The sequence below is a fragment of the Octodon degus genome, unplaced genomic scaffold (genome assembly GCF_000260255.1).
Source record: "Octodon degus isolate 3935 unplaced genomic scaffold, OctDeg1.0 scaffold00108, whole genome shotgun sequence".
Lineage (NCBI taxonomy): Eukaryota > Metazoa > Chordata > Mammalia > Rodentia > Octodontidae > Octodon > Octodon degus.
This window is the reverse complement of record NW_004524684.1, coordinates 7,127,234-7,140,208: the sequence shown is the minus strand read 5'-3', so window position 1 is coordinate 7,140,208 and position 12,975 is coordinate 7,127,234. Positions and strand designations below refer to the sequence as shown.

Below are 12,975 nucleotides of genomic sequence, written 5' to 3'. Positions count from 1 at the left end.
TCTCTGCTTTTAAGCGATGAATGCAAGTCAGTTGTTGAAAGTTGCAGAACATTACACTGAGCCCAAAGGAATTAAGATGAACTGGATCGATGAATGTGTCTTGCCATCACAAGTAGATGCAACAGTAAAAAGGAAGTTCCTGCTCCAAAGTCATGGCTCAAAGGATCAATTCACTTATATGAAACTGTTTTTAAAATGAAAGCCAGTTATTTCTAAAACTGAAGAGCCTAGTCTTGCAGTCCAATGATAAACAGCACCATATGATACAATACTTCACTTCACCCCTGTCGAAAAGCAGTCCTATGTGACAAAACAAAGTTTTCAATAACAAATAACTAAAAACATTCCTCCTCTACCTCCACATGTCCTTCCAGCTGCATGTTGTCATTAGCAAATTCTCTGGGGATCAAATGAATCTTCCTTAAATTCTTCAGGCTTTGATTTTACTTTCTAATAATTTCCATGAGCCATTAAGTTGTTTTATGTTCACCTGAAACTTGATATATTGATTTTGGCAAGAGTCCATCACAAATTGTAAAACTATGTGGAAATCTTTTATATCTTTCTTGACTAGCTGGGGAAATTAAGAACGTTACCTTTCCTTTAGTTGTTTTGCCATCCTCGTCAGTTTTACTGAAGACAATGGTTATGAAAATAGGCGCAAACTGGAGCCATAATGTTGCTGTATATTTATCTCCACAAAAGCTTGCACAACACAACATAGTCATGTGTTCAGAAGGTCTGGCTTCAAACTGATGTGACGACCCACACTATGTTTCTTTTATTTTGTATTTTATTTTATTTCTTTTTAAAGAGTAAAAATAAAATGGAAAGCAAAAGCAAATAGCAGAAATAAAGACAGAAACAGCAACACACAACAGTATATATGTTACAGATGTTCAAGTCAGGAATAGCAGTTAACAAAGGTTGTTATATTACATATTTTTCTCATGAAATCTGTTGCTCAGATTAACATATAGGTATGCAAGATTGGACAAATAATTGAAGATTAATGCTTTCTTTCAATATACCTTTTTTCTTGTCTTTTTTATTTTTTAACTATTTTAAAGAGAGTGTGATAATAATTGACAAGACATTAGAAATGGTTGACATTTAGAGGAACAATATGAGAAGTATTCAGCCGTGATTTTTGTAGTGCACATCCTTGTCCTCAACGTAGTTGCTCAGTTTGCAGGTATCAGCATACAGAGTTAGTCAAGGTGAAAATTCTAAAAATTAACTGCTATTTAAAAAAAAAAAAGCTGATGGAAATTATTAGGACAGTCATCTCAGCCATCCTGTCTATATTTGCAGGATTTTCCCCTTCCTTCTTTCCTATCTTTTCTCCTTTCCCTCATGTTCATTGTTTATTCCTTATGTTCATTTTCTTTCTGTTTTACTATATCTATTATACCTTGCAGATTTAATTTGTTTTTTCAGGTTCTTACACTAGAGGGACAACACGATATTTACACACATGGATTAGATTTACTTCACTTATGAATGTAGCCTCTAGTTGCATCCACTTAACTAAAAAGGACTCAAGTTTATGTTTCTTTATAGCTGAATAATACTCCAGTGTATAAAAATTGCACATCTTTTTCATCCATTCCTCAGGTGACGAGCATTTTGGTTGTTTTTGAGATCCGGCTATCACAAATTGTGCTGCTATAAACTTGGGTGCACATGTACCACTATGGACATCCTTGTCTTGTTCCTGATTTTAAACTAAAAGCGTTCAGTTTTTCTCCATTTAGAATGATGTTGGCTGTTGGTTTGTTATAGATGGCTTTTATCAGGGTGGGGTATGGGCCAAGTATTCCAATTTTTTCTGTAGGTCTTTGATCATGAATGAGTGTTGGACATTGTCAAAAGCATTGTCTGCATTTATGAGAGGATCATGTGGTTCTTGGTTTTGGCTCTATTGATATAATGTATTACATTTAGAGATTTGTGTATGTTGAACCATCTTTGCATCCCTGGGATGAATCCTTCCTGGTTGTGGTGTATAATCTTCTGGGTGACTTGCTGTATTCTATTTGCTGGTATTTTACTGAGGATTTTTTCATCTATGTTCATGAGGGAGATTGGCTTGTAATTCTTTTTTTTTTTTTGATTGGATCTTTTTCCAGTTTCATTATCATTACAATACTTCCATCCAGAAATGATTTTGGGAGTACTGCTTAGTTTTAAATTTCATTGAAGAGTGTAAGGAGTATTGAGATTAAATCTCTGAATTTATTGTAGAATTCTGCTGAGACTTCATCAGGACCTGGGCTTTTCTTTGGTGATAAGTTTTTTTTTCTATTGCATTTTCAACTTCATTGGCTGATATTGAGTTATTCAGAGTTTTTATATCTATTTGATTCAGTTTTGGTAATTTGTACCTGTCTAGGAAACTATCCATTTCTTCTGTGTATTTCATTCTGTAAGAGTATAGATTTTCAAAATAGTTATTGATGTTCTTTAATTCCGTATTGCTTGGATTTGAGTTTTTTCTTTACTCTTTTTGGGAAGGTTGGCTAGGGGTTTATCAATTTTATTTAATCTTTCAAGGAAAGACTCAATTCAAACCTTTTTGATTCACTGATTCTTTGTATTGTTTTCTTTGTCTCAGTTGCATTAATTTCTGCTCTAATGTTTATCACTTCCTCCTGTCTTTAGGCTTTGGGCTTGGCATGCTCTTCTTTTTCTAGAAGCTTGAGGTATAGCATTAGGGTATTTATTTGTTTTTGCTCTGTTTTCCTAATGTGTGAGTTCCCCTCTATCAATTTCCCTCTCAGAACTGCTTTCCTTGCCTCCCACAAATTCTGGTAAGTCATGTTGGAAGTTTTGTAGGATTGTAGATATTGTTTAATTTCTTGTTTAATTTCACCTATAATCCATTGGTTGCTTCTGGAGTTTGTGATTGATTATAGTGGGTGAGGATGCTGTATCTGCCCTGGGGCAGGCAATTTGAATTATAATGTAAGGAGCGAATAGAGAGTGTTATTTAAATTCCATGTGTTTATGGGTTTTTGTGGTTTCTTTTGATAGTAATTTCCAGTTTCATTGCACTGTGGTCAGATAATATGCATGGGATAGTTCCTGCTTTCTCCCATTTACTTAAGCATGACCTATGGACTAATATGTGGTCTATTTTAGAGAACATCCCAAGTGCAGCTGAAAAGAATCTGTATTCAGATGTTGTTGAGGGGAACACTCCGTCTATGTGCACTAAGTCCACTTATTCAAAGGCTTGGTTCATTGTGGCTACTTCTTTGCTTTTTTTTTTTTGTCTATTTGACCATTTTTTTGAGATAAGGGGGGTTAAGGTCCCCTGTTAAGATTGCATTATTGGTTAGTATATTTTTCCTGTCCTTTAAAATTCATCTTATATATTTGGGTGCTCCTATATTTGGTGCATACATATTTATGACTGTTATCACTTCCTCTTGAATTTTTCCCCTACCAGTATGTAGCATCTCTGTTTATCTCATCTGATCATTCTTGGTTTAAATTTAAGACTGGTTGTGAACAGGATAGCTAGCTACCAGTTATGGTTTGTGTGAAAGTGATACCTCAAAACCTCAGGCAGCCATGGGGAAGCTTCTGGAGTTTGCCATTGATTATTGTGGGTAAGGATGCTGCATCTGCCCTGGGGCAGGCAATTTGCATTGCAATGTAAGGAGAGAATAGAGGCAAGCTAGATGCCTGAGCTGCTGCCACGCCTTTTGCTCTCTGCTCTTTGCTGCCACTATGAAAGGGTAGTCTCTGCCATATTCTGCTTTGCCTTTGAGTCAGCTGAGTATGGACTGAAATCTCCAGTAACTGTGAACTAAATAATCCTTTATTTCCCTAATTTTGAGTGTCAGGTATTTGTCCCAGCAATGACAGAAGAGTACCTGAGGCACTACCCTTGCTTTATTCTGAGCTTCTGGAGCATGTAGCACTTTTTGCCCCATCCTTTGACTTTTAGCCTATGAATTTCCTTATGGGTTAAATGTGTTTCTTTTATACAGCATATTGTTGGGTTTTGTTTCTTTTTTCTTTTCTTTTCTTTTTCTTTTTGTATTTTAGGGAAGAATCTACAGGGTGTTCAGGGTCTCACTACTAGATCAGACCTGTAGTGATCTGCCTGTTTACAGCCTCCCAAGTGCTGGGATTACAGGCACATGCCACCACACCCAGTCTCAATTACCCTCTCTGTGTGCCCTGGTGGGGCTGATATGGCAAGCCTGGTGATCAAACCCCAGGCCCCTGCGTCTGCTTGCAGGTGCTTTAATCTGCTGAGCTACTTGGATAGCCCTTTGGATTTTGTTTCTTGATCCACTACACCAATCTATTTTTTTTAAAATTGGTGAATTGAGTCCATTTACATTGGTGGTTATTATTGATATGTTTGTCACGTTATTTGCCTGCTGTTGGTTTCCTACTTTTCTCCTTTGTTTAATTGTTTGCCCTGTTAGGTGGGTTCTGTTGTTGTCCATGGAGCTGTGGTCATTTTGGTCCCTTTCTAGAATGTCTTTTAGTACTATGTATGATATTGGTTTGGTTGTCTTGAATCGCTTTAGTTGTTCTTTGTCATGGAAGTATTTTACTTCTCCATTAAACTTGAGAATTTTGCAGGGTATATCAGTATGGGTTTAAATTTGTATTCCTGCAGGGCTTGAAATACTTTGCTCCCTGCTCTTCTTACATTGATGGTTTGTGATGGGAAATCTGCTCTTACATTGATGTGTTTTCCTGTAAATGTGATCTGTTCCTTTCCTCTGGTGACATTCAGTATGTGATTACTTTTATACTCTTGTGCTGAATTTCTGGGATCTTTATTATATGTCTCCATGCAGATTTAACTTAAGCTGATATTATTTGGAGTTATATGTGCCTTGGTTACCTGAATGTCAGATTTTTTTCCCCATATTTGGGATGTTTTCTATGATTGCTTCTGCCCGTATCCTTTTTATCTCATTTGTGTTGGCTCCTTCTTTCTCATTGGTGCCTGTTAGTGTTATCTTGTTCACTTTTGCATCTTTTTGCAGCTGTTAAATTATTATTTCCTGGATTCTTGTTGTTTTAAGAGACTGTTGCCTTTCCTGGTCACTAGCTACAACAATGTCTGGAAGTCTGAAAGTCTGAAAGAAACCATTTCTTTCTAATGGTTTTGACAACTTTTAGTGGGGTTTTAATTTCCTCTTTGAATCTGCTTCACGCATTCTATCTCCCTCCTATATTGTTCATTCAAGGTTTCCATCATTTTTCTATTTTGCTCTATTTTTTTTTATCAGTGTCTTCTTCAGAAGTGTTTAGCAATTCTTTCATTATAGTTATCATTTCTTTTTTTTTACCTGAGAGATTATTTCTGGTCTGATTCCCTCTATACCCTTCTGCAGTTGTTTATTTCAGTTGCTATTATTTCAGAGATGTCAGGTGTGTGACTTCCAATTTCTTCTATGCTAGTGTCTCTTGAATTTGTTCTGGGTGGGCTCAGAGCCTGAAATTGCACTTTCATTTTTTGTTTTGCCATTTTGTATTTCAGTGAGAACACTTTATTTTGATATATGTGCTACTTTTTTGTTAAAGTTTAATTGTAGACAGCTATATTATTGGAATCAGAGCCTCTCTGTAGAGTCTGTTCTTTAGGTATCTCTTCTGTGTCAGATATGCTTGTTTTGTTGTGTCCCAAGATTCTGCCTCCTTTATTGAGAGTGTGATACCGGTTTCTGCTTGGTGTTGTCCTCTGTCCTTCAGTACAGGGCTTTGGTGAGTTTGTTACCCAAGTGCCTCCCAATATTATTATCCAAGGGAGAACATGTGGTTAAGCAGATGTGGTATTCTAGTTACGGTAAAACAACTAGCAATACTAATAACAGCAAGGGAAATTTAGAAATTGATAAACTTTGGTAACTACTAGCTTTGTATTTTAGACCATATGGGTAAACACTATAGCTATATAATTAAGCAGGCCATTAAATTGGGATTATTTAAATTAGTTCCTCTGAGTTCTGTCTGGGCACCTCCCATTCACGTAACTGGAGTCCTCCAGGCAGACTAGTTCTTCTAAGTTACCTCCTGTCCTCTCCGTGCCTTGAGGATCTCCCCACAGGTCTGGGCCTCAGCCTGCCCTACTGGGCCTAGCAGTACGCCTCAGCTCCCTGGGCCCAGCCACAGGCCTCAGCCCCTCCTCCCAGGCCTGTGCCATGGAATTCCACGCCAGGTCACACACTGAGCTCTTCTGTGCCAAATTCTGACCACCAGATCACACACTGAGCAGCTCAGCACCAAGCTCCACCTGCTGGGTCCTATGCTTAATGAGTTGTTTTAAGTTCATGATAAAAAGTGTCATGCATGGAAAAATGAAAGTGATTTATTTCTGTAAAGGTAGCATTTATTCAAATGTAAGTACTTATTCTTTTGTGGTGGATATTTTTATTTAATACAGGAGACTCACAATAAATCCCACTTGGCCAATTTCTTCTTAGAACTGGCACAAATCAGTAGGAAAAAGGCTAACTACCATACTAGGTGGTGAACGATACAAAAGGAGAATTCATAGGGTGTCACAGACACGAAAAGAGCTCTGAGGATGAACAGGCAAATGGAGTAGATGAGGGTTCTGGGGATAAGGAAGGTCTGAAGTTTTGCTATTATTTTGATCCTAACACATTGAAGAGCCCTAGAGAGATATTTAGAAACCTGAAAGTTTAGAATGGCTAGTACATCGAGGTCAGTGGGGAATTTTAGAGTATAAGTTCCCTGTGTCAAATGCAAAGGACTTACACTGGGGACACATGGAGGTGACATGAGAAATCCCATGGGGGAAGAAGCAGAGTATCAACCTTTACAAAAGAATCCCTTGACAGTCGGGTAGGGGTCACAGCTGGAACCCGCAACCTGTGTTGGAGGCTGGTATTAGAATGGAAGTTATAATTGGGGCAAGTAGGGCAACGCCAGGAGCCAGGCGGCACTGCAAAATGCGGAATAAAAGAGCAGTGACACCGTGCAGAAATGCATATTTCAGATAATTTTATAGGAATGGTACAGGGATGGAGTTGGGACTTGGTTTTATCACTGAGTTTCTAGCAGTAGGCTCACTACCCGCACATAGAAGAGTGAGCACCTTGGGATTTGGGTTTCATTGTGTTTTCTTTTTTTTAATTAAAGAAAGGTGTGGAGGACATCCAGTGTGCAGCAGACTCGAGTATGGATAGACTGTGTGTGACCATGCCTGAAAGCCACTCAGAGAGATCACAGACCTAGCTAGAGAGACGTCAGCTACAGAAAGTTGCAGGGCTCAACTAAAGCCACTCACTGCATGTCAGGAAATGCTTTCTATTCTTGAATTTTTGAAATAATCATGTCATTTATTGGCATAGTAATGGTGCTATCCTGGTGAACACAGATGTATCCTCTATTTCTTTAAAAAAATTCTTCATACGCTGCCATACACCAAGGCATTTGGAGCGCGCTGGGTGCTGGGCACTGGTGCAGACCATCACAGCAGGGCCTATGCTTGGCTACTTTTCTCCAGCACTGGTCAGGAGGCTGTACTCAAGAGAGGGGAAGTTGGGAAACGGGGTCAGGGTGCTGCCCCAGTGGAGCGCGCACTGGAGCAGCAAAGGGAGGGGAATAGTTGGTTTTTAAAAAGCAAGAGGGCTGTGACTCTGGAGGTGGCTGAGGCTAGAGAGCTGCAGCGCTGCTGCGAGGAGCTTGCAGGTCGGGAGGGCGCGACGCTGAGTCTGCAGTTGTGGCAGGCAGTGAAGTCCCCGTGGGAGGTGAGGGCCACTAGCCAGCCGGCGGCTCTGAGCGCATGGAAGGGCAGCAGGACGCAGCCTTAGGGTGTGCTGGAGCACAGCCAGGCAGCCACTGGAGGAGACACAGATGTTGCTCTACCATGCATCCGTGTTCCATATTAGTGCTCATGGATTCTTGTCAGATCTGAGGCTTCCTAAGTGCGTGTCTTTTCAAATATTCAAATAACTGTACATATTGCATAGACTGGTATTTCATAAATAAATAGAAAGTTGTGAATAATCTCATATTCCACTTAATTATTTGCAGATGTTAGGATTTCAGGTTTACAGGTGAATCCAGTTTGCTGTTGACTTCATCACCAACCTCTTCCTGAAGGTACCACACGGGTGTACCAAGGACTCACTACCACAGAAACACTCCGAAATTTGCAAACCAACAGTGTCCTCAGGATCCTGGTTTATGTTGTCTACTTACGAAAAATTATCAGTTTGCTAGCAACTGTGACTATTTCCCTTACCCACACTCCGGGCTTCTGCAAACTGCAAAACTCTTTTCAGTTCTCATTTTCTATTTCTCTCACTACTCCACAGTTTAAATGCAAATACATTGTTCCCTTAAGAAATGAGCAGTGTACTGCTTCACTGTTCAGGTTCCGTTTGGGTATCTCGGGGACCTGAGCACGTGCGTCCATTCGTGTTAGGGTTTAGGCTTTGATGTCCCCCCAAAGCCGCATGCAGTTGTGGGGCAGCCTCTAGTTTGTGATCAGTTCACAAGCCAAGGCTGGGGTTTTGGGTGTGAGCGCTGCTCTTGCCCTGGTGAGGACAGCCTCGGTGCGATGTAAGGAAGGGAGAGGCCTGCTCCTGCTCCCGCTGCTCCCGCTGCTGCTGCTGCTGCTGCTGCTGCTGCTGCTGCTGCTCGCTTTTGGCTCCTGCTGTTGTACTGTTTTCTGCTGCCCTCTGCCACGTGCCACCCTGCCTTGGAGGCAGCTGAGTATGGACTGAACCCTCCACAAATTGTGCGCTAAATAAACCTTTCCTTCCTTAATTCTGGGTGTCAGGCATTTTGTCCCAGCAGTAAGAGAAAGGTAATTGAGACAAATAGATAAAGGAGCCTCAGCAGTAACTAGAGCTGAAAAGTCGAGTCTTGCTTTTCACCTGTAGAAGACCTTGATTTCAAACAGCTCAGCGTGTCTCTTCCTGAGCTCTCAGGACCCTGATGTGGGATGGCGCTGGAGCAAATGCGCAATGCAGACCAGCCTAAGGTTCCTCATCCAAGATTTTAGGAAGCAGCAGCGCGCGAAGAGGTAAGCGGGTGTCAGGTCCACGCGCGGGCTCTTGCCCCTCCACGCAGTGCCTGGACCTGGGCTGCACGCTTGGGTGACTCTCCCATCCCAGGTTTTCCAAGCAGAGCTGCAGATCTATAACCCTTCTCCTTTGGACACAGCTGTGTTGTCGCCTTTGCAAACTGCTGTACGAAATGAACACAGACATTTCCCTGATTACTGCCACTCAGGCTTTCTACTTTGTGGGGAGCCGCTGAAAAGATAACACTCTGGCTATCCTGACTGATCTCGCCATGCCTCTGAGCTGAGGCCCATTAGCACGAGCTCCACGGGTGGGTCCCGGGCCAGGACCACAGGCTCACAGCGGTCGGCAGAAGACAGCACTTACTGGAAGGTTCTGACTCGGCAGCTTCAGGGTGGAGATTTGGGAACACGAGAGAGACGAGGAAAGTGCGTCAGAAGAGACCAGATGCCCGCCAGAGAGGACGATGAGCAGAAACAGAGGCGGCCAGCAAGGTTCGGACGAAGCCCCAGAAGAGCGCCCCCAGGTGGAGTGGCTGCGCAGTGCTCCGGGGGTGTGCGCACGTCCGCACTCCTGAAACTCAGGCTTCCCACCGGCACCAAAGTGAGCACCCGCAGCCGCAGCCGAAGCAGCGGTAGCAGCAGCAGCGCTCCACTGCAAATCAGTTTTCTTCTACAGATTTTCAGTAGTGACACTGTTACTTTCCTAAATAACTTGCTTGCACTTAGGGGAGATTAATCATAAAAGAAAAGTCTAATCATGGAAATTCTCAATTCCAGAACATTCAGAAAAAAAGCTGTGGTTATAACCTTCAAATAGGAGTCAATAAAATAGTATCTTACGGAAATAATTATATTTAATCTCATTCTTTTTTTGTTGTTGTATTTTAGGGAAGGTCCTACAGGGTGTTCGGGGTCAGGTCTCACTACTAGATTGAACTTGAAGTGATTCTCCTGTTTATAGCCTCCCAAGAGCTGGGATTACAGGCACGCGCCAGCACGCCCAGTCTCAATTGCCGCCTCAGCACACCCTGGGGACGGGGCCGGCACGGCAGGCCCAGGGATCGAACCTGCAGCCCCTGCACCTCCTTGCAGGCGCTTTTATCTGCTGAGCTATTTGGCCAACCCCTAATCTCTTATTCTTGTGAAGCTATATGTTAAAAATAAAATGTAATACTGTACTTGATATGGCAGTTGATCCATATATCCTAGTAATCATGTATTAATCATTCCTTAAATTATAAATACCAAATACAAATGATCAATAATAAGCATTCTGGACAATCGACAGGGACTTTTATCACTATTACTTTCCAAACTGCTCATGACCATCAGTCACTTAGGCATTTCTTTTTTCTTTTTTTGTGGAACCGGGGCTTGAACTCAGGCCCTTGCACTTGCCAGGGAAGCGCTTATTCCGGCGAGCCATCTCCCCGGCCCACTGAGGCACTTCTGGTGTATGATCATAGTGCTGTTTTGATCACTGAATGTCCTTTCATTTTTTCATCGCGTTGCAGCTGCTTTGGAAAACTTAACTGACAAGTCTCGTAGTAACTGGTATTTCCTGATCAAGTGAAAAAAGCTGCTAATTTCTTTCATCCCTTGCACCCTTTGAAAAGAGCGCGATTTTCCTAGAGGCCTGCCGAGCCCTGGGGCTTGTCGGTAAGGCCCACTGACGCCCTCAGTCATTTGGTACTGGAATAGTATTCACAGGATTTGTTTAGTGTGTTTTTCAAAGCAGCTGAATTTGTATTAAACTTGGCACTGACAAAGCTTTCTGGTTGTTTTTCTAGGAGCCCGTATTTCACCTGGAACCGCACAGATGGGAGCGAGGAAGGGGCAAATGTCCTTTTGACCCCAGCTCCTCCTTTGTCTCCACTTTGATTGGTAATTATCTCCACTGCAGACGAGGGTGGCACCTGGGAGGATTTCAAAACATTCTTTGGTGTTTCTTTATAACCTTTACCTTACCAGATCTACTTACTGTGCTGGGATGAGACTAAATTTTAAGCCATGTTCACTTGAATAATTTGACTCTTAAAAATAAGCCCAGATGCTAGAAAATACGCATGTTTCATCTTGAAAAACAAAAAAAAAATGACTTAATACCTGATACAAGACATTTCACACAGTACTAATTTTTTTTGTGGGGGTGGGAGGGCTGGCGTCCCAGGGATTGAACTCCGGACCTTGCATTGCCAAGAAGGCGCTTGCACCACTGAGCTGCCTTCCTGATCCCACAGTACTATTTACTATTTACAAAATGCAGTTATGTGATTACTTCATAAAAATTTAGCTGGAGGAACTAAACTGTTTTAACATAGATTAATTCTTTGCCCTTTAATTACCCTTGACTTTAGGGAATTTTAATTGCCTGCCTCTGGGTATCTTTTTCTTTTATCCATTCAATTTGTTAGAAATTCATCTTGAGAATGCAAGATGAATTAGATGTAGTTATCTAAATTCTTGTTAATCAAGATGAATGCAAAATGTAGTTATCTAAATTCTTGTTAATCTACAATATAATATAGAGTGTGAACAGCTCAAACTAAATATTGGACTAACAGAAGAAGATAATACTATTCTAGGTTTCAATTTCATTCACTAGAAGACCAGGAAGCCAAGAACCTCACTTAAAACACAATAAACTGGGCCTTCGAGACAGCTCAGCAGACTGAGCACCTGCTTAGGCAAGTACAGGGACCAGGGTTCAATCCCCAGCGCCACATGCTATGTCAGCCCCAACCTCGGGCGCTGAGCCAGCCACGGAGACTGGGTGCGGTGGCACACGCCTGTAATCCCAGTGCCGGGGAGGCTAAAAACAGGAGGATGGCTACGAGTCTGAGTTGCATAGTGAGACCCTGGACCAAAAACATTAGAATAATAAATAAATAAATACCACACACACTAAAAAACTCGCTTTTCCTTTGTCCTTGCATTATCTTGGGTTGAAAATGGCTCAGGTTTCCGAGTATTGCAGAACAGTGAAAGCGCTGACGGATGTCCTGAGGATATCGTTCAAGAAAGCAGTCCGCGGCGACCCTTGTAGATGCTGCCAGGAATGATTGTTCCTTCTATAACTTTAGATATGATGTTTATTCTGAGAGACCTGCAGATGGCACAGATGTGCATGGGACTGTTCTTTTATTTGCAAGTTACACAGTTATTAGGATTCCTTTGGCTTTGCAGAAAAGGAGAAAGTGTAGAATGCCCCAAAGAGAGTTCGTGCTCTAAATAAGCTGCTAGCCCCGCAGCTGGTGAGTAAACAAAAGGCGCGGTGCTGGATGTAGGGCCGCCGCTGCCGCCGCCGCAGGAGCTCCAGTCGCGTCCCGGTTCCTGCCACGGTGGCCGTCGAGGGCTCCCGCCGCCACACCGCCCGCCCCCACCTGGATGCTCAGGCCCCCAGGAGTGAAGGTTTATAAGACTAGAGGTTTATGACGAAAACGCTCATGTCAGCTCCGTTTCTGGGAAATGCGGATTTCAGCTCCACAGTTGGAAAGGTCTTTAAGATGAGAAGGTCATGTAGTGATTACGCGTTTTTCAGGATCTTCTATGGAGAGATTGGAGAAGAACGAAATAGTTCAAAGAAATTTATTGAAGTGTTTTGAATTCCCTCATGAACCATTTTTGTGAGCATGCACACACACGAGTGTGTGTGTATGTCTGCGTGTGAAAGATACAGAGAGGACAGACAGCATGAGGGGACTCTGCCTTTGCTGGCATGTCTTTGAAATACCTAGCAAGTGTGTGTATCCACACGACAGCGCTGCGCTTTCAGATCACAGTTGCGCTCTGCCGCACCTCCCCTCCCCACTCGACCTTCTGTCCCTCCATCCTCCTGCCCTCCCCTCCCCCACTTCACCTTCTCTCCCTCCATCCTCCTGCCCTACCCCTCCCCTCCCCCACTTTACCTTCTCTCCCTTCCATCCTCCTGCCCT

General features: G+C 42.4%; 1 protein-coding gene across 1 annotated transcript in view; it reads left to right on the top strand.

Moving 5' to 3' along the window:
* Sema3e (semaphorin 3E) overlaps positions 1-12,975 on the top strand; it is a 261,237-nt gene that overhangs the window by 32,887 nt on the left and 215,375 nt on the right. The window contains exon 4 of the mRNA XM_012516491.1: positions 10,831-10,924. Coding sequence (XP_012371945.1) covers positions 10,831-10,924 — 94 coding nt within the window. The remainder of the gene's footprint in view (positions 1-10,830; positions 10,925-12,975) is intronic.